Source organism: Calypte anna, chromosome 1 (assembly GCF_003957555.1).
Source record: "Calypte anna isolate BGI_N300 chromosome 1, bCalAnn1_v1.p, whole genome shotgun sequence".
Taxonomy (NCBI): Eukaryota; Metazoa; Chordata; class Aves; order Apodiformes; family Trochilidae; genus Calypte; species Calypte anna.
This window is the reverse complement of record NC_044244.1, coordinates 24,135,518-24,156,778: the sequence shown is the minus strand read 5'-3', so window position 1 is coordinate 24,156,778 and position 21,261 is coordinate 24,135,518. Positions and strand designations below refer to the sequence as shown.

Genomic DNA, 21,261 nt, shown 5'->3' with positions numbered 1-21,261 from the left:
TAAACTCTGGGAAAGTAGTTGGTAAGTATACTCTCTCTGGTACAGGGAGTCTTTCGTTGCCCCCAGTGCCATTTAACTACCAAGACTCCAGTAAATTATTTGGCTGTGAATCACTGATATTTCAACACATTTTCTCTAAATAAATATTTTCTTTAGGAAGACAAAAGAGAATAAAATAATTGTCTCAAATCTTTCCTCTTGGTATTTGTTCCGTATGTACAAGGAAAGAGCAAGCAAGTGGTAGTATTTCTCAACAAGGCACTTAAATTCTTTGAGAGCAAGTTCTCACTGCTACAAGCAGTAGGTGTACCTCGCAGCACAGAAAGCAAGAGCTTGGTTTTATCTTGTTAAAAAAGTTGTGCAACCTCCGTGTCCCTTGAAGAACGTCATTCTCACCAGAATCTGACACACCCACCTAATGTAAAAAGAGATTAAACAAATATTTAATTTTTTCTGGGTCTTTGTTTTTTGAGCTATGAAACATGTATCCAAGGGATGTTCATTTAAACCTGCTTGCCTAAACTGATGAGGAAAGCAGAACTGAGCAGTAAAGTTCAGAGCAAGAAGGATGCACTCTTGGTGCCCAGATATGTGCATCCTCTTCATCGTGTGTGCTGGAAGGAAGGACCCAGCAGGAAGAGGGCACAGGCTCTTGCATGCATCAGGGAGGCCTCCTACACCAGCAACCAGGTTGCTGCTGCTGCGGTTGTGAATCAGGCTGTTCTGCATCACATCTCAGTGATGTGACAGTGAGAAAGAGAGGAAAAAACCTTTCTTTTGAGATAGGACTGGGATGTGATGTGATGTCAGGTAAGAGAATGGTGTTGTTTATATGTTTGGCTACAATCGATTAGAAAAAGAGAAATTCATATCTTAGAAACATCTTAAGTCCTTAACCTTAACTCCTTGAATTACTGACAACTATCCGACAGGTTTTTTTCTCTCAAAACAAAACTGTCAAAACACAAACTTTGGTTTAGTAATTTTAAAAGAAACGTAAAGGCTTATTAAAAAATGCAAAAAGTGGAAATGCAATATTTAATTCTGAAAACTGCTGAAAATTCCCACTTTTCAGAGAAGTTTGGCTAAGTTTTTATAAGGAGAACTGCAAAAGACTGAACATAAGGATTTCTAAAATCACTTTTTTAGAGAAATGTTTTAAAAACTTTTACTAAACTGAAATAAACACCTGGAAACTGCAGAGGGCTATTCTTTCCTCTCTGTGTTTTACTATTTACTATGCTTTACACAATGTTTCAAGGTTTCTATCTACCTGTGCCTATATATTTTTTTTTCTTGTAGAAGGTATTCATATTTTCCGGAACTTTTCGGATGAATTTGGATCCTTATGGGCAGTGGAAAGATGAAGAAATATGGAAAGTTGCAGAGGAGGTAAAAATGTTCAATGTTATTTGTGTCCCTCTGGGGAGGTGGTGACTGCAGAGTGCAGTGTTGGTCAAATGAGTGTCATGTGTTACATGTGTATAGAGTATTGGGAATAAAAGTGCCGAGGGAAGGTACTTCTGTGTTATAAACATGTTTCCTTGTTACCTAATAAAAAGGTGCTTTTGTCAGAGTTCTTTAAAAAAAGAAAAAAGAAAAAAACTTCTCTACAGCTTAGTCTGGGTTACTCAGGTAGTGCTTTAGTGTAGATGAGGTTTTATATTTGCCTCTGCTGGATGACCCTGTGAGAAAAAAAGTGGAGGAAGCTGATGCAGCAAAATGTCCTGTAATCTTTTCTCTTTTTTAATTGTTTCCCAAATATATGAAATCTCTGCAAGGCATTTTTCTACCAAAATGTACAAAGATGTCTAGGAAACATTTTGGAGGCCAGGAAAACAGAGAAAAACATCTGTGGCCTGTCCTAGAAATAAGGCGGGTATTACTGTGATAGGAAATATTTATATTCAGGTTAGAAAAAGCTTTCCTCAAAATATTTTATAGTTATTGTGATTCTCAGGCCAGCATAAAAGCAGCTGAGAAGGAGTGCTCTCTGACACCACATGCAGGCTTACCTACTGCTTGTTTCATGGGCAGCTGCCTCCCCCATGAAAAATAAGAATCACGGAATATTAGATTTTATGACCAGGAAACTTTACTTCTAGATTTATGCTGAGGTTTTAGCAATTTACTTTTTTTTTTCAAGATTAGGTCCCAGATTTGTATAGTTGTGTTGCTGTGTTGAACTGAACCCTGTGCATTACAGTTGCCAGGTGCCACCTATTGGTTCTGACAGTGCTTAATGGGTTGCATAGGTGCCTCCAGAGAAGGCAGATGAGAGTTAGAGGAGGGAAAGGGCTGCAGTCTAGAAAGGAGATTTCTCTTTCTGAGGTAGACATGACCTAATTACCACAGACTCAACAATGAACTGGTGCCATTTTCCGTGTTCATAGCAAGCCTCAAGTATCAGAAAATACTTACAAGTGTGGGACTTCATCCAAAAGCTTCCTCCTTTCTCATACAGAAGGTTAACTCTATGCACTCTGTCTCTCCTGGGTTTATCTCATTTCTTCCCTGTGCTAGGGAAAGAGGAAAGTAGACACTTTCTAGTAGTTCACTGTCAAATAAAAACATTGTGACATTTTTCATTAAATGATGTGACAGCAGCTTTTCAGACTGTCCTAGAAGAGGCAAGAGGGTGCTCAGTGCTGTACTCCACTCTGAGGCTGAGCTAAAAATGGAGCGTGGATTAACACCCCCTTTCCTGGAAAAGACAAATTTGACTTGATTGTTTTGATTGTGTGTGAGAATTGAGACTGGGTTTTTACAGACCTAAACTTCATTTACAGTGACAATAAAAAAAAAGTATTTATCATTAAGAAATATGGCAAATCTATATGTGATGTAGAGTTTTTTGTTGCACAGGTGAGAGAGGAAAAAAATAGAAAAGAGAACTGTATTACTTTTTAGTCAGAGTGATTGGACTGTTTACAAAGCTCATGGGCTTGAAATCTGGCTTTTTAGCAGCAGGGAGGCAGTGTAACTTTGGGAGCATGGCACAAAGTTAACTGTTAGCTTCTCCCTGACCTGCATTAGCTGCTGAGGATGTAAAGGATCCTGCTGAGATCAGCACCACATTTTTTGTTCCTTGTAATTAGCAGCAGAGAGCAAGGTGTTGGCTGAACACATATGTTTCACTTTTTATTGCCCCCATATCTCAGCACCTGAATCTGACTGAGTCAACTTTTGAGTCTGTTCTTAGAATCATAGAATCATAGAATAGGCTGGGTTGGAAGGGACCTCAGAGATCATCGAGTCCAACCCTTGATCAACTACCGCCACAGTCACTAGACTATGGCACTGAGTGCCATATCGAGTCGCTTTTTAAATGTCTCCAGGGACGAAGAGTCCACCACCTCCCCAGGCAGCCCGTTCCAATGTCTGATCACCCTTTCCGTGAAAAAATTCTTTCTAATATCCAATCTGAACTTCCCCCAGCACAATTTAAGACCATGCCCTCTTGTCTTACTGAGAGTTGCCTGGGAAAAGAGACCAATCAGTTGTCTGGACCTTACAGGTACATGGAGAGACCTGGTGCTTTTTTAAGAAGAAAGTGCATTTTTCAGCCATTAGATGCAAAATTTCATTAAAGGACACAATGTGTGTTCTAAAGAGGAGTAAGGAACAAAGCACTGGTTTTAATTTGTTTATGAAGAAAATGAACTCCTCAGAAACTCAACAGATGTAACCAAACACCCCTGGTTAAATATGGTTTCCTTGAAAAATGGAACACAAAAAAAAATGGAAACACAAAAGAGGAACTGCAATATTTTTTTTTCCCCTGGGATGCAAATTAATTGTGGGTCAGAAGTATTATAAAACCCAAGAGGGCCTCTTCAAAACCCCATCAAGTTGCATCACATTTTTTGAGCAATGCAACTTACATATGTTTCATAGTTCTCATATTTTACAAATATTTATCTCTAAATGGTACTAATGAGCCCAAGGAGCACAGTTGGTTTTGACCTGTGGAAGATGCAAAGGTGTACAAAATCTATCTCCCAGTGAGAGTGGAAAGGAGCAGTGGAAGAAACTATAAGACAGCTCCTGGGCTGGATTCCAGTTTCTGGTGCAAGGGAAGCAGCTTCACTTGGCACAGGCACCTCCCTAAATGTTTTGTCACAAGTGCCAGAGGGAAGCCTGTGATGCCAGTAGTGTGAACAAAGTGCCTAAGACCTTTGGGGCAACAGAAAGAGCAGATGAGAACACTCTCACAGCCAAAGAGACAACTGCTGTGATGACCTGGGTTATCTTCTCTGTTGCTGTAATGTAGTATGTGAATTTTGGTCATTTCTTTTTACTCTCCTAGCAACCAAAGAGGCCTGTTTCCTTTAAAAAAATCACTTTCCTTAACATTTCCAATGTTGCACATCACTGCTGAATAAAAAGTTTCAAATATATTGCTTTCTCCAGCCTATAACTCAAAATGTCTTGGTCAGAATGCCAAAACTCATTGTTTGTGACAAACAAATGAAGCATTAACTCTCAGATTCCCAACATAAATCCTAGCATGTTGCAAGAGTCACATATTTCAGTGTTTTTCACATCACCTGGATACTGGTTTTCAGCTTTTATACGACAAATTCCACTTTTCATCCATTTTTCTTTTCACTGTCAGAACTGAAAGGCAAGGAAATGAAAGGCATTGGTTGCCATACCCGCAGTCAGCAGCAGCCATATCTCATTGATTTTTCCTGTCCTTTTTCTTTCTGGCAGGTTGGGCTGAAGTCTGTAATTGAGCAGTTTCCAGGCCAGCTTGATTTTGTCCTTGTGGATGGAGGTTGTGTCCTCAGTCACGGTCACAAACAGCTGATGTGCCTTGCCCGCTCAGTTCTCAGCAAAGCTAAAATCTTGCTGCTCGATGAACCAAGTGCTCACCTGGACCCTGTGTATGTTCTGATCATTTGTTTTATCTCCTAATACGAAATAAGAAAATCGGTGAGGCAGCAGCATGCAAAGTAACTTGTCTGGTCCATTACTAAACCTGATTTAAGTCATATATGTTATTAACTCTGCATGGGGGATCAGGGAAGCCTGCTTAGAACCTGAGCACTTAGCAGAAATGCCTCGTGCTGAGACACTGCAGGGGGATGGTGTCCATGCATGTGAGCTTTACATCACACAGCTAGGCTGTAACTAGCTGTAACATCAATAAAGTTATGAGCTGTGCTGCCATGTGCACTGCAGTCTCAGCACTTGTGCTTGTTTGCCTTTCAGAACTTCTCAAGTGATCAGGAAGACTCTGAAGCACGCATTTGCCAACTGCACGGTGATACTCTCTGAACACAGGCTCGAGGCAATGCTGGAGTGCCAGAGATTTTTGGTGAGTGTTTCTCATAGCCTCACCTATTGTTCTTTCATTACATTTGATGAATGTGCAAAACACAGCAAGCAGAACTGATGAAGTTGGCTGGATCAGCAAGGGTCATTCAAGGCAGCTGAGCAACATGGTCACATGCAGAAGATGGGCAGGCTCCTGTGGGTAATTTCACATGAGCTGGTGTAGACTCCTGTGTTCAGATGAGCTGGGTCACATGGAAGGTCCCAGGTGCCTTATACTGTCGATTGGCTCAGGAGCTCTAGAAAAATCCCAGCATCTCACAGAGCTTTAGCATTTCAACAGTTGCACTCGCTTTTAAACGGTGGGAGGCTCCGTGGGGCAAAGGGGTTTTCTGAGAAAATATCTGATGGTGAGAGTCGTTGATTTCTTGAATGTTCCTTTCTTGTTCAATCAAGATGGCAAAGTAGTGAAGTCTTGGGGTATTTCCTTTGTTAAATGAAAATGGTTAGTAAAGGAAATAAAGGGCAAGTTCTGCAACTGTTCTTAAAAATTAGGTTCCTTCCTCTGTATTTTCTTGACTCTTTCAAAAGAGAAGACCTTTGTTATATTAGCAGAGTGAAACATCTTTTTCCAGGTGTGTTTGATTTGGGTGTATTAGCACAGCAGGAGGGATATAGTATAAAGCTGAAGCAAGCAATTCAGCAGGCAGGTTGTGGGTCCTTCTGGACGTGCTGCTCCTCGGTGTGTGCTGGAGCTCATTCAGCCTTCCTGCCCTCGGCTGTGGCCACAGAGCCCCCGGGCAGGCAGCCTCCCTCTGCCCAGAGCGGGTTTCCCTCCTTCCCAATAACATCTGAGCAACAGAGCTGCTAAAAAATCTTTCTTGTCAGACCTATGCCCTCACCCGAGAAGTGCTGGCATTGCAGGGCAGAGGAGCCTGATTTTTTCCCATCTGCTGCCTGACACAGGCAAGCTGGCACAGCGCTACAGGGCAAACCTGCTGTCTCCCTCAAACACAGCCCAGCAGCGCTTCCTTGTTTGGCCAGAGGAAAGCAAAGAGGCACCTCGCTGGCAGCCTTCTCCTTCTGCTTGCCATGCAGCCCTCCTGCCTGCAGCGAACGCCTTCTTAACCTAGCAGTTCAGCCAGGGGAATGCCACCCAACCTGGAGACTTCAGTGAACCAGCTCAGAGGTAAAAGTCAGTCATATTGCCAGGAGAAACCAGCAAACCCAGCAGCACTTTGTAACCTGAGCTATAAGGCACCTTTTCCAGATATTCAAATGTTACCATCTTCGGTTTTTTAATGGCTGCAATTAGAACTGCAAACTCTAATCTGGGATTTTCCTGTTAGATCTCTCTTGCATCTGGTTTCTCTTTTCTGCTCTGGTTGCTGTGTTGGTTGAATTCTGCCAGCACCGCTGTTGCTCATGTGAAATGTTTCCTCAGGTAATCGAGGACAATAAATTGAGGCAGTATGAATCCATTCAGAAGCTGCTGAACGAGAAGAGCTCCTTCAGGCAAGCCATCAGCCACGCTGATCGCTTGAGGCTGCTCCCAGTACACCACAGACACTCCAGCAAACGCAAACCCCACCCCCAAATCACTGCCCTGCAGGAGGAGACGGAGGAAGAAGTGCAGGAGACGAGGCTGTGAGGCACGGTGTTGGCCCCTTCTTTGTGGAGTGACTTAGCGGGAGTGCCCCATGAGGAAAAGCCCAGTACTTCTGAACCTGTGGGAGTCATGTACAGACTGAACCTTTCAGGAGGTGTTCACTCCAGTGACTACACGTGCTTTTGGGAGTTACTTCCCTTCCATGGTTAGTTGTGTGCAAGCTAGTACATTCTTTGAAGTTTTGTCACTTGAAGTGGTAAAACTGGACTTCCTTTGAAAAGCTGCTCTGATTTGGTACAGATGAGATGGGCAAGCAGAAGTAACCTGCCTAGCCTGACATAATTGTTTCAGAAAACTTTTTAAGAAATGTTTTCTTGCTCCTTGCTGGGTGAGAGGTTCAGGCAGCAGGAAGAATGTGAGACAAATAATCAAACGTGGGTGGAAAATAGAAAAATCAGAATGTAAAAAGCTTCTTTGGATTCACTTCTGCAAACGAATTAAGGGACTGTAATAACAAGGCGCACTGAAAACTTCCTCCTCTTTGTTTTTCATGCAGCAGCTGTAATTTCAGCTTTCATAGCAGCTGAGAATGAAGGTGGAAATGTAGGTGAGAATGAAGGAAGAGAGGATATTGACTTGCAAGCCAATCAACATCTGTCATGTCTCCACAGTTAGGGACAATTGGCATTTCCTCCTAAATCCTAGCAGATGCTCCACCCAATCGTGAACACACTCCCAGCCAGTCGGTGGGATGAGTGCAGGCAGACATCAGGATTCAGGATCTAGTGAGAGGTAGGACTCTTGGCAGCATAGCTGAAACAGTCTGCATAGGTCTGGCACCTTTATATGCTTTTTACTCTGGTAAAAAAACAAAAAAACCCAACAAAAAACCCCCCTCTCTGAAGTAGACTTTAATAATGAAATTAACTTTTGTACTCCTCTGGTTTGCAGTTTTATGATGAAACTGAACTTTCTCTAGGATATTTTATTTATTTTAATATTGTTGCAGACATTTACTAAGGAAATTATGTATTTTAAGAGTGATTATGTTCTATAAAGACAAATATATTTGTACAAAAAGTTTTATATTTGGATCGTTGGGAGTTTTTTTGCTACTATTCTTTGATGTCAGATTACAATAGATCTGTTCAAAACGAGGGCAGCCCCAGAGCTAGGCCAGGTACTGTCCAATGCTGGTTTTGTGCACGAAAGTATTCTAGTGATACTGATATTTTAGATATTTTTTTCTTTAAATAATAAAAGAAGAATAAAAAAAGAGAGACTGCCTGTATGACACATTTCAACACCCCTCCCTTTCAGTGCAGCCACCCCAGATCTGTTCTGCTGCTTCCACTTCAGTCCTTGCTGCCTATCAAAACATACCCATCGTTTTATTGTGTTGTTTATTTATTTTAAAATGTTTTTTATTATGAAACCGGTGGATGGAATCCTCAGGCCGAACCGGGCCGGGCGGCACTAGGTGGTGCTGCGGGGCTCCGGAGCAGCCGCTCACCCTGCTCCTCCCCCTCCCCCTTGTTCCCTCTGGCTCTGTTCCACGGTAAATCTTCGGTGTCCCACATCGGAGATTTCCTCTGCAAATGTTTTTTGCTCCGATTTTATAGCTTTTCCCACCTGCTTCTTCATACTGTACTTTTATCTTTGTTTTCTGGCATGTACCTGGGCCTCTTTCCTTTCTGCCTTCATGACCATCTTGATTTGTTAAATTCTCTCCACAAAGCAGCTCCTCTTCCTCACAGAGCCTTCTGGGTACCCCCAAGTCTCGATTTTGCCGCTCAGCCACTGTTTCTCTGCCACTGAGCTCTGCTTGCTTCAGCCTTTATAACAAATGAAAACAAATGTGTATGGAGAGCACAGCAGCACCTTGGCCCTCTTTTTGCCCCGGATGGTTGCCCTCACATGGTTCTGCTGGTACCACGCCTATGGCCACGACTGCCCAGGAGGCCGAGGCCAAGGCCGAGGAGAAATGCCAAGGATCACTCTGGTTCAGGATGTTACTCAGAGGAGCAGACATACCATGTGGGACAGTTTATTTTCTAAATAAACAAGGTCATATGGAGAGATCATCAAGAAAAGGACTACTGCGTCATCAGAATCAGTGGGCACTTCAGAGCTGGCACAGTTGGTAGTGTCAGTGTTGGGGGAGGTCTTTGTGAAAGGGAGTTGGGAAGTGAAGAGTTTCACTTAGTGGACAGGGAGACGTTTCAAGAAAGGGAAAGGTAAATAGAGCTGGAGCAGATAGTAGAGGGACTGTATGTACGTGGAGCTGCTGACATTGTCAGACAAGAGCACTTTGAAGGAAAAAGTAAAATCAGTGAATTGGCCACTTTCTGCCCTGCGGAACAACACTCATTCAAGCAGCTTCTGCCATCAGTACCCAGGCACCCCCATCCTGCAGACACTGCTGGCTCTGCCCTCCAAAGGCAAGTGGGGAAAGGCAGAACCTGCTATTTCTTCCAGTTCTCAAACAGTGCTTAAACTACCTTGGAGCTCAGAGGCTGGAACATGCACCGGGCTCCAAGAGGATGAGAGCATCTGCTGCCCAGCAAAGGTTGAGCGTGTGTGTTACCTGCTAGAATGAACTTTCTTGTAGCTGTTGGTGGAGTAACAGCTCTCAGGGCTTTTTGCCTGAAGCTAAGCTGGGAAGTCACACATGCTGGTGGAATATGGAGCACAGTAGGGAAAACAAACCAACCAAACCAAAACCAAACCAAACCAAACCAAGCTACAACCCAAGCACAGTGGAAGAAAAGACCAAGGACCTTCATAAGCACAAGCTGAGAATTATTGGAGGATTTCTCTTTTTATGTGCTTCACTTTGCATACATGTGCTAAAACAAAGCAAGTATTAAAAATACCCTTCCCAAAGCAATTTGTTATTTAAAGACACCCATGCATATGCCACTAAAAGGGGCCTGGGTATGTGTTTAATACATGGCCAAAGAAAAGACTACTCTGACTCTAATACTACACATATTTTAATTTACAAGCCTGCTAAGAAGAAATCAAAACAGTTGAAAAAAGTGAAATGATCCTGCAAAGGGTCTGTAGTTCTCCTCAAGTTCAGAGAAGGGTGTCCAAACTGCTAACACAGCACTAATGACCTCTCAGGACAGCAGCAGCCATGCAAGATTATTCCAAACAAACACATTTAATTCTTAGATCTTACATATGCAGTAACTACACTGAGCAGCTTCATAATCATCATTAGCAGGAAAGGGGCTCAGGTATTAGCTGGTATCTCACTGGGTTCAAACAAGCCTCTATTCCAAAAACCAATTTGGCTCCCACAATTGCTTTACTGACATCTTAACAGCTTTGTATTTTATTAATAAAATACCTGTTTCCAAAGGTATTTCTTAAGATCCACCTCCTCCATTTCCACAAGCCTCACATCCCTAGGCCTGTTGCAACAGCAGCAGAGCTGCTTGAACCCCAGTGACTTCCACGCTTATCCTTCCCCTGTTTAAATAACAGGTTCAAGTTTTTTCTCTGAAAAGTGGCAGCTCTGAGAAAAAGTACCTTTTGAAACATCTCACATTAAGGTTAATTCTAATTGCCATTAATTGCTGAAGGTCAGTTCAGAACTATGCAACTTGTTGCTTTAAATTTACTTTATTTAAAAACATGATCATTTTTTTCTCCTCTTTCTGATATAGATATGGTATTTTAGCTCAACCATTATTTGTCTATGATTTAACATTTGGAAGGAAAAGAAAAATCACTTCAGAACTGTGTGTACAATTACTAATGACCAATTAATTGCTGCCTAAAAATCTTGCAAATTAAGCAACATGCAATGCAATAGAGTAACGCACTTCCTTTGCAAAACCTCACATTTGCCAAAACAAATTTCCTGTTCCTAGGATAAACAGTATTCCTACTAATTTTATTCACCAGGACTTACTTCAATCTCAAAATGCAGCCCTTGTAAATTCAACTGGAGGTTCTCAAGGGGCTCTCCCACTTCACTTACCTCACCTCTTTTAAAGATATCTCAAGGGTTAATAGCAGAGGGAGCAGAGAGCAGCACGGGGCAGTGTGCTCCACCATTGAGCAGAGTTAAAAACCTCTCTGCTTATGACATGGGAAGCAAAGAAAAATTATTTTGCCAATTACTAAGTCAAAATGAGAGTAGCTGATGTTACAAGTCATGTATGTGGAGTGCTGGTTGTAGCATCACAGGAAGAGACTGAAGATCAAGTGAAGCTGTGAATTCATGGTCAGAATCTTTCCTTCTTCCTGCACAAACTGTCTCAGCCCTGGTGATAAACCAGCAGGAAGCCAGGATGCTCCTGTTCACATGCAAACCCTCCTGTGGTTATGTGGGCAGGAGCTGATACAGCCCAATGAGAGAGCTTAACAGTTACTACAGAAGAAGGAGATGTGCAATATACCAGGTGATTAAAGATGTATGGATACCACAGATTGTGCTGAACTGAAAGATGGACAAACAAAATGACAGCAGGTAGAAGTCAACCAGGTAAGAGGTGCAGATGGAGAGAGATTTAGACAGCAGGCTTAAAAGGAAGGATAATGAGGGCATTGAGAGGCAGTGCTAACTTCAGCGAGATCTAACTTTCCAATTATGAACAAATGACCAAAGTTACTCCACCATCTGCAAATTTTCCCTCCAAGTACAGCAAAGGAAACTTGATTCTCAGTCTCAACATACATTTCAAAACATGATTTAGGATACTGTGCCTAAGACCACACAGAAACACAGCTAACTCGAGCTAAATAAGGTCTGACATTTGCAAGGTGAGATTTCAATGCAGAACAAGTCCAGCTTAGAACCATACCAGGATTTTTCTTTTCTTATACCTTTTTTTCCTCCATAAAAAAGCAATTAATTGTTACAATATATCCTTATGTTAACAGCAACTCCTGTGATCACCACAAAAAAAGTTTTTGTGTTCCTCCTCACCATGAAATCCATGTCTGAGCTTCTCACATGAGCTACCAGACTTCTGCCCCACAGCTTCAGCACATGAGGGATGCGAATTGCTGAGAGACTGCCAAGAGCCAACTGCAAATGTAGCATCCCATTTTCAGCACCAAAATTAGTAAAAAAAAAAAATATATATATAAACCTTTTGAGAACTCATCCGTATCCAGTTATACATTACTATCACATAAGAAATCCAAGTTTTAGAAAAACAGTCGATACCAAGAGGCACGGTATTTTCTGTATATACTGTGCAGGAAATTATTACAGAAATAAGCTTCTGTATCAATAGAGATACACACAAGCTAAGAGACAGAAAGACAGACTATTGTCTTGCAGTACAAAAATTTTATTGACATGAGTTTGGGATGACAGTTTTACATATAAAGGTGAAGTGTTAGGACACAGTTAGGTAATCCTCTCATCTTCCAGGCTTATTTTGAGAAAAACGATACTTTGGAAATTATCAGCGTGAGCATGCTACTGTCCACAGCTCTCAAAACAACCTCTTGGTAGCCCCCTCAGAAGGCAGCTACGTCTGAGCTAAGAAAGCTCTGCACTTTCCTTTGTCTCCATACCTCATCTGGTAGGCAACAAGAGTTCCCAAGCTCTTAGAGTCCCCATGTGCACTGCTGCAGCTGCCGTAAGCAGAGAGTGGGGAAATTTCCCCTTCGTAGAAACTCTCCCTGGTGGGAACATTAGCTACCTCTGTAGTGAGGGGAAAAATGAAAAATACTTCATTTTAACTGCAACTCAAGTATCATTTCACAGCAATTACATCTTAAATCCACAATAGAAATTGGTAATTACATAGTAACTCCTGTTATCGCTACTACATTATCTCTGATAATACTGTAGTTAAGCGTGTGCTCAAATTCCTCTCCAGTAAAATGTTTCTGTTAAAACACTATTATTTCTTGAGTACTTTTAAAACACTAATGAAGTATATAAAAGTTTTTACAGTATACAAGAAAGACTAAGTTAATAAATGATTATGTTTTCTTCAATTCTAGCAAAGAGTAAGAGTCTGAGAAAAATAACTTTTATTGCATTTTAATTTCTCAATCTCTTTTATTAAAAGATAAAAGAACAGAAATTAATCATGGTTTTAGGTGAAGAGAAGCTTGGGAGAAACAAAGTCACAATGCAGTAGGCAGGTAATGGGAAATCAAAATATTTAATATGGCTTGTAGCTGAAAGTAATTGATCTGCATTTCCAATCAATTTCATTATTGCCACATTCCATTTGTTTTTCATTAAGTGAAGACAACACCATGTCTTTAAAATGCATGTACAACAGCTTTAAGCCACTGATGAACATATTGTGCAACTCATCTGAATGCAGTTTAACACATGAACTTAATAGAATATATTTATGTACAGTATATACACAAACAGAATCCCGTGGTAATAACCCTGAATATAATCATTTAAATGAGTAATTTTAATAAGAAGGAAAAAAAAAAGCAAACATCTATGAAGGTGGCAAAACTGCCCATTTCTGAAGTTTAAATCAATATTTTTGAGCTGATTTACATAGAAATAAAACCGTGGTCCTGTACAAACTTTACATTACAGGGAAACAGTTTATTTTAAAAAAATATTTACATATTTGAGTACTTGGTTCTTTGCAATAGAGATTATATGAACACAGAAAACTGTATGGTAGGCAGTTTATTTATTAGATTTTTGTATTTGTTCTTTTTTGTGCAAATTCCAAATTTCTCTTTTTGTGTTATTATCTGCCTCTATTTGCCTTGTATTACTGCTGCTGCTTTTTTTAGTATTCTGAGAAGGCTGGGTGACTTTACTTCTAGGAACAGGAAGAAAAGATTTAACTCTCGAAACACCCAACTCTGTCTTTGATTTACTGTTGCTGCTTTCCACAGTTCGACTGCTGCTGAGAGGATGCATTCCATCCTGTGAATTAAAAAACAGACATTTTCTGTATAAATAATTATTGCCATTGGACCTGGAAAACAATGCACCAAGCCTACCAGCCCCACAGGACCCTTGCTACTTATAATCTTTTGCAGCTTAATATGATGGCTTCTTACTGCTTGGTAAACAAACTGTGGCTGGTTTTTTGCTTCTTTGTCTGAAAGGAAATATCAGCACCATCTTAAAATACCAAAATAAGTCAACAGGTTTACTGCCTTGAGATTGAAAAAACTTCAGCTGATTCTGAGAGGTCTCAATGTTGGAAGTACACAAAATAAGAAATGCATGTTCTTTCATTACTGCAGAAATATGATAGCTGCAGCTACAGGTAAAAGGGAAAAAAGGGAGATCCAGGTACTTACGATCAATAAATAAGCTTTACAGCTTGAATAAAGATATTCGCTGCTTTAGCACCATGAAGACCATAAATAATAACAGAATAATAATAACAAAAATAGTACTTCAAGAATGAAAATCAAAATGCTAGTTACATTTTAACAAATATCTTATAGACTGCTTTATTTTAAATTAGGTTTTAGAATCTCAAATTATATATGCTAAGAAGCTACACTCTTAAAAACTGTACCATATTCACCCTGCCCAAATATAGATACGTGAACTGCCAAAGTTAAGCATGTTGTCACTTTTTTGTTCCCTCATAGTCAAGAAGAAGGATAATGTTTATTTTATAATGATCACTAACATACCTTTCATGAGAGGTGCCTGCCTTTCCACTGACAAGAAAGGAGAATTAGGACCTCAACTGTTAGCATCAGTTGAATCCAAATCATCTTCTGGAAAGCTATGAAACCTTCCATTTTCCCTATCAGCTACAGCTCTTTACAGAACAGCTGGTGGCATGAAAAGACTGTTTATCATTGTCTATTCCTCATTAATCTCTGATTCCACAGAACCACAGAATATCTCCAGTTGGAAGGGACCCGTAGGGATCATTAAGTCCAACTCCCTCCTCCTTGCTGGACTAACCAAGACTAAACCATATGACTAAGAGCAACATCCAGATGCTTCTGGAACTCTACAGGCTTAGTGCCATGACTGCTTCCCTGAGGATCCTGTTCCAGTGACCAACCACACTCTCAGTGAAGAAACTTTTCCTAATGTCCCATCTGACCTTCCTCTGACGCAGTTTCGTTCCATTTCCTCGTGTCCTGTCACTGGTCCCCAGAGAGAGATCAGCACCTCCCTCACTGCCCATCTTGAGGAAGCTGTAGACTGCCATGAGGTCACTCCCCAGCCTTATCTTCATCTATCACCATCTATGTGTTTGTATCCTGGATAAAAGCTTCTGCATCTCATATCAGGTTTCCCTTTCTCCTTCACACACTTTTTTCTTCCAGCCAATGAAAACAAATTAATTATGGGTAGTTTGCCCTTTTAAGTAACTTGTGTCATTACTGTTGGTAAAACCTCCCCTGCTTATGCACTATTGCTTTTTTTACCTGCAGAATTCTATTTCCTTTTGGAAAAAGATGCGTTTCTAACCTCAGATTCTTTTTCCAGCACCAGTTCTTGCAGCTTCGTAGTTTTCTCATTGTTACAATTATCTGAGTTTGACTTCTGCTTCCAAACTGAGACTGTGATCTGGACTGTGCAAGATTCTTGATACATTTGTTGTAGCAATGATTACATCCAGAAACAAAGTCTGTCTTTCTATTAGACTTAAAAACCTAGCAAAAGGTTGGGTTGGGTTCCCTTCATTTTTGCCAACATTTCCTCAACAGAGATATGGGAAATCTTTCTTTTTTTTAATTTTATATGAAATCTTTCGACTAAGTTCTTAAAAAACCATACAGGTAGCTGAACTTGTCTACCTCCAAGGTCAATATAGTTATGTCTCACATTGTAAGAAGGAATTTTAAAAGGAACAAAAATCACTAGAGAAATTTACAATAGGAATGGCTAGGTCAGGTGACTTACCAAATTAGCACATGTGAAGCTCTGATTTGGAATGTCTGAAATGAGCATCTTTAGGGTAATTTCCAATATACTAGAGAAATATCTGCAATACTAAAATTATTTCTGTCCAGCAGAGGCTATTCTCTAGCTTTTTAATAAAATTACAGAAAATATTCTAACATTTGAATATTTAGATATGAAAAAATATGATGGCAAGGGTGGCAAGTCATCTCATCCTGATGGGTGCAAGTCAAGCCATTTTCAGGGCTATTTCACTGCACCTGCAAAAAATGGACAGTGTCTCCACAAAAGTGCTTGAAAGAGTCCAGCGCAGAGCTACTAAGATGATTAGGGAGTGGAACATCTCCCTTATGAGGAAAGGCTGAGGGAGCTGGGTCTCTTTAGTTTGGAGAAAAGGAGACCGAGGGGTGACCTCATCAATGTTTTCAAATATGTAAGGGGTGAGTGTCAGGGAGATGGAGTTAGGCTTTTCTCAGTAGTGACCAGTGATAGGACAAGGGGTAATGGGTGTAGATTGGAGCATAGGAGGTTCAAGTTGAATATTCGAAAAAATTTTTTTACTGTAAGGGTGACAGAGCCCTGGAACAGGCTGCCCAGGGGGGTCGTGGAGTCTCCTTCACTGGAGACATTCAAAACCCGTCTGGACACGTTCCTATGTGATGTACTCTAGGTGGCCCTGCTCTGGCAGGGGGGGTTGGACTAGATGATCTTTCGAGGTCCCTTCCAACCCCTAGGATTCTGTGATTCTGTGTGATTCTGTGATTCTGTGAAAACAATTTATCAGAGTCAGGTGAAAATGCTTGGACTGTACTCTAGAGAATACCTATAGAGGGAACACAGAGGGCTCAGTGAGGGAGCACACAGAACAGACCCTAGCCTGGCTAAGATTATTGAACTGTGTGCTTAGGAGCTCTCTTGGCGTTCAAAAACCTGAGAAGCCAAAAAAGGAAAGAAGTTTAACAACCCAGACTTTATTATACAGAGAACGAGAACTTAGCAGGGTATAATTTCATCTTCCTATTTTGTAGAAAGGTTAGCACTCACTAACAATGATTTCTTTTTCTGAAAAGAAGAACAGATAGTGGACCTATTCTATCTTTCAGTAGAATTCACGTTATCTTCCCACTCTGAAATTGCTCTGGCTTTAGTAAAGGTTGTTTAAATTTAGACTATTTTTTCCCATAATCACCAAACTCTTACATAGGGTTTCTCTTGACTTCTCATAAATCATACAGCAAGAGACCTGTATATTACAACATAGGGAAGAAACTTGGCAAGTCTAAGAGGTTCCCTAAGAATCATGACAGCTTACTCTTGTGATGAACAGGGCACTGGAACAGTAACTCTTTGGATCCAATCAGAAATTCAGGTTTTGGAGAAACTCAAGACACCTTCCCTAGTCTACTAGAAAACTCTTTTCACGTACCTTTTGTGCTGCTGTTTTACTTGGGTTAGTACCACTTGCTGAAAATACAGGACTCTTCTGAGAATTGTTGAACATCAATAGCTCATTCTTAGAATCTGCAATCTAAAAAAGGTAAGACAATGGTGATTTTTCATTTATTCACAGAAGAGATTGTTCAATTTGCCAAATTTGGATTTTATTTTCATGTAGTTTCTGTGCGATCCAATGCATAAATATCCATTCAAGTATTTTCCCTTTATTCTTGAGTGCATTTGCAGGAGATGGGAGATGAAGAGAGAAATTTCACATTGATTATTATGAGAGGAAGATTAAACACACATTTCCAGAGCAACGCTATTCAGCAGAGTTTAAGTGCAATTTCCCATTACATTTTATCCAGTAGGATAAAACAACAGAGTGAGGAACAATAATTTTCTCTCCCTCATGCCATGTTTCTTTTTTGCTGTTTTCCATCAAACCTTGTGACTGTGCAATAACAGATTGAGTCTGATCAACCTTCAGTCCTCACTGAAGACTTTGCAGGAGCAAGCTGATCTCTGCAAGCACAAAGGTACTGGAGAAGAGGAGGCTCAGAGGAGACCTCATCACTCTCTACAACTACCTGAAATGAGGGTGGGGGTTGGTCCCTTTTCCCAGGCAACTCTCAACAAGACAAGAGGGCACGGTCTTAAGTTGTGCCAGGGGAGGTTTAGGTTGGATATTAGAAAGAATTTCTTTACCGAGAGGGTGATCAGACACTGGAATGGGCTGCCCCGGGAAGTAGTGGATTCTCTGTCCCTGGAGATATTTAAAAAGAGACTGGATGTGGCACTAAGTGCCATGGTCTGGTAACTGCAGCAGTAGTGGATCAAGGGTTGGACTTGATGATCTCTGAGGTCCCTTCCAACCCAGCCAATTCTATGATTTTATGATTCTATGATCTCAACACAACAGAGGCGGCAGGAACATATTTGAGGGAAAGGACAATTTAGAGAGTAAAAGTACTTATTTTGATGGCAGCCTGAAATTATGTCACACCAAGAGAACATGCAATAGCACCCTCACTTCTGTAAAGCTCCATTAGGGAATTCACAACAGAAATTCCAGCCATGGATGGTTCCACCCACAGCGAGGAAACTGAACAAAAGACAGTGACATCTATCTCCTTCCTTATCTAATTCCTATTTCCTTGAATTGTCAACAAGGAGCAATTACATTTTACATGCTATAAACATAATTTTTAGTGGGTCACCATTTCTTTTAATCACATTCTCTCAAGGAGAGATATGGTCAATCCCTGTGCTAACTGGCTGGTGATTCGCTTTCCAGCATGGTGCATGTGACTCATACAAGTACTGGAAATACTTTAAAAAGGCAACCCAAACCAAAACACCATAATAAAGGATTTCATTAACTAGGCTGAAAAATTTTCCCAAACACAGTATTTTTCTTTTTTAATAAAAACTTTGTTTATTTCAAAGAATGAAAAGAATACCTAATAAAGCAAAACTAACGGAACTGCTGTTTGGGGAGATCCGAGGGGATGCAGAGGCACAGCCTGAGTGCACAGTAGCCTAAGACTGACTCTTATCTGTGTTTCAAAAGATATGAAAGGGCTGCTCTGGTGTGAAGGCAGCCTGCTGTCACAGCCACCTACTACAGCTGTGCTAGGAGGAAAGAAGGAAAAGAAAAAATGGCCACAGCTACAGGGCAAGGTGGATGCTTTTGTTGCAAAAGGAAAAATGAGGGAGATGTATGGCTCCACCCTCTGCTTCAAGAAGCCTCCAATAACCACCCACAGCCCCTTCCAGCACAGAAGTTGGCCCCAAACCCATAAGCCCTGCCAGATCCTCCATCCTCTTCTGCCATGATTCAAGAGAAGAATTAGGCCAATTAATTCTTGCTTGCTTGGGGCAATGAAGCTGCATTTTGCCTGCAGAGCAGAGGAGCTTCAAGCCAGTTCTGTGAGGGCCTGTGGGATTACATTAAACCAACAAACTGTGCAATGCATATCAGGAAATACTCCTGTGTCTCTAAGACTATGAAATAGTTTACCAGCGGAAGCAGCAACAGCTTGAAAGACAACATGGGGAGCAATAATGCAAAAAAGGTCTCTAGCATTTATGAACTTATAAATTTATGAACTTATAAACTTCAGTTTCCACTGCAAAAATCTCTACAAGAAAAAATAGTGAGGGTTCAATTTAAAATAATATATATTAAACCAGACCACTAGCCTTCAAATGTATAATTTATTAGTTGACTTTGGCTTATTCCCAAATAATTTAATAATATTCCTCAGTTCAAGCAGTGCTTGTGAATTAAAAATTTATTTTAAGCACACAGCAAACAACTGCATATGGTAATGAAGTAAATTATTTAAGAACCTAGTGTTTACCTTGCTTATATCAGGCTCAGATTTGCTGGAACACATACTTTGAAGCTCCTGCACAAGATCTACTTCATCATCAGAGCCAAGGGACAGCCTTTGCTGAAGATTTAGTGTTTTTAATTGATCCTTCTCTGAAGATCTGGTTAAAAAAATATCCCAAAAAACAGAGTGAGCAATTAAAAACTGAACTATCATATGGAATTTTAAAATAAATAATACACACACTTAGAAAGGAGTAATTTCTTTTCAAATGACCTTTGCTACCATAAACCGAATTAAAATAACATCTCATTCAGTGGCAGTTGTAAACAGTTGATACCATAAAAGATCTTTCTATTAAAATTATTCTCTCCATTCTGAAATTCTAACACAGGATTCTTCTGTGTACTATTTTCAAAAAGTATGCTCTTTTTAAGATGGAGCAATCAAATTTATTCCACTCTCTTTTTGGAATTAATCCCAAAAACTTAAAAAAACCTTGGCATACTGGAAGATGAATTATTCTATTCCCTCTATGCCTGTGGATATGGTAGAAACAAGGTTCCAGTCTGAAGTAAAGTCTCAAATGCAGTTAGTTCCCCCTGGCTAATTCGTACACTTTCTTAGAGAAACTGTGTTATTTAGACTAAAGAACATGTCCTATACTACCCTGAATTGCTATTCAGTTAGCTAAGAGAGCCAGAGGAGTTTTTAAAATGTAATGTCAGGTGAAAAAAGCATATGGCTGGCTTTTCATGGCAGAGTACATAACATGTTACATAATATGCTTAAGTCATAGACTATTCTTCTACATAAAAAGACATATAGTGCTGTAAGGTTTGAATTGAAGAATTGGGTTCTAAAATTATACTGAAATACACTAATTTTATTTTCTCTCAGAAACGAAAATTTAGAAGGATTCCTTTCTTCACATCTAGAAGCAAAGCATTATTAAATACAACCTCTATATTTACTATAAAGTGCTGACTTACAAAACAATTTTATCATCTTTATTAATTGTCGAGTGTTACAAATACCAGAAATTAAAACTTACTTAGTGGTGAGAGAAGCTCTTTTCTTGCAGTTTGGCTGCAACATAGTCTTAGATTTTATACCTGCACAAGAGAGAGACTGACTTATTATAGTGTGTTATCAGGTGTTGATTTCTTCATTCCAAGATCTGTGATAAACAGAGGAAATGTGTTCCTACTTTTGCCTAATTAAATCAAATAGAGCCTGTCAAAGATCAGAATACATCCCTTCAAACTACTGAGAGTAGCATTAGGGCCATATGGAACTGCTAAAATGGCAAATGGGGCATGGGTTGCCCAGGGTTTTGTGCAAGGCAGAACATGAGGTTTCTGTGGGAGATACTTGAAACAACCTTACTGGTTCTCTCAAGAGAAATCACTTGTCAACAGAAACAGATTTAAGCTTGCTTCATTTCAGTAACATCAAATAACTTACTTAGAATGAAGAACATTTGGTTCTGATTGTCAAGAATGGAAGGCTACTAAAATTAAATTAATTATTCCATTTTTTTCCATATATTCACAGATTTTAACTGTACTCCAAGCACATACTCTGGTACAAGATCCCACTTGTACCAACCACCCCACTTGAGGTGATGTTCATTTGCTTTCTTAAATCCTCTTGAGAGGGATTAGATAAATGTACAATTCAAACAGAAAACTAGCAAGCAAAATGAAGGCATTAGAGCCCTAGCTCAGAAAAAGCAGACTTCTTTCTGA

The 21,261-nt window shown here is 40.2% G+C and overlaps 2 protein-coding genes across 2 annotated transcripts in view; one reads left to right on the top strand and one right to left on the bottom strand.

Annotated features, from left to right (window-relative positions):
• CFTR (CF transmembrane conductance regulator) overlaps positions 1-6,956 on the top strand; it is an 83,129-nt gene extending 76,173 nt beyond the window's left edge. The window contains exons 24-27 of the mRNA XM_030460575.1: positions 1,303-1,392; positions 4,717-4,889; positions 5,218-5,323; positions 6,725-6,956. Coding sequence (XP_030316435.1) covers positions 1,303-1,392; positions 4,717-4,889; positions 5,218-5,323; positions 6,725-6,931 — 576 coding nt within the window. The 3' untranslated portion in view covers positions 6,932-6,956. The remainder of the gene's footprint in view (positions 1-1,302; positions 1,393-4,716; positions 4,890-5,217; positions 5,324-6,724) is intronic.
• A 6,439-nt stretch (positions 6,957-13,395) lies between these two features.
• The window catches only part of CTTNBP2 (cortactin binding protein 2), an 80,433-nt gene continuing 72,567 nt past the window's right edge, over positions 13,396-21,261 (bottom strand). Inside the window, exons 20-23 of the mRNA XM_030448641.1 lie at positions 20,565-20,625; positions 19,538-19,670; positions 17,161-17,262; positions 13,396-13,775 (exon numbers count right to left, since the gene is read on the bottom strand). Of these exons, the coding sequence (XP_030304501.1) occupies positions 13,530-13,775; positions 17,161-17,262; positions 19,538-19,670; positions 20,565-20,625 (542 nt within the window). The 3' untranslated portion in view covers positions 13,396-13,529. The remainder of the gene's footprint in view (positions 13,776-17,160; positions 17,263-19,537; positions 19,671-20,564; positions 20,626-21,261) is intronic.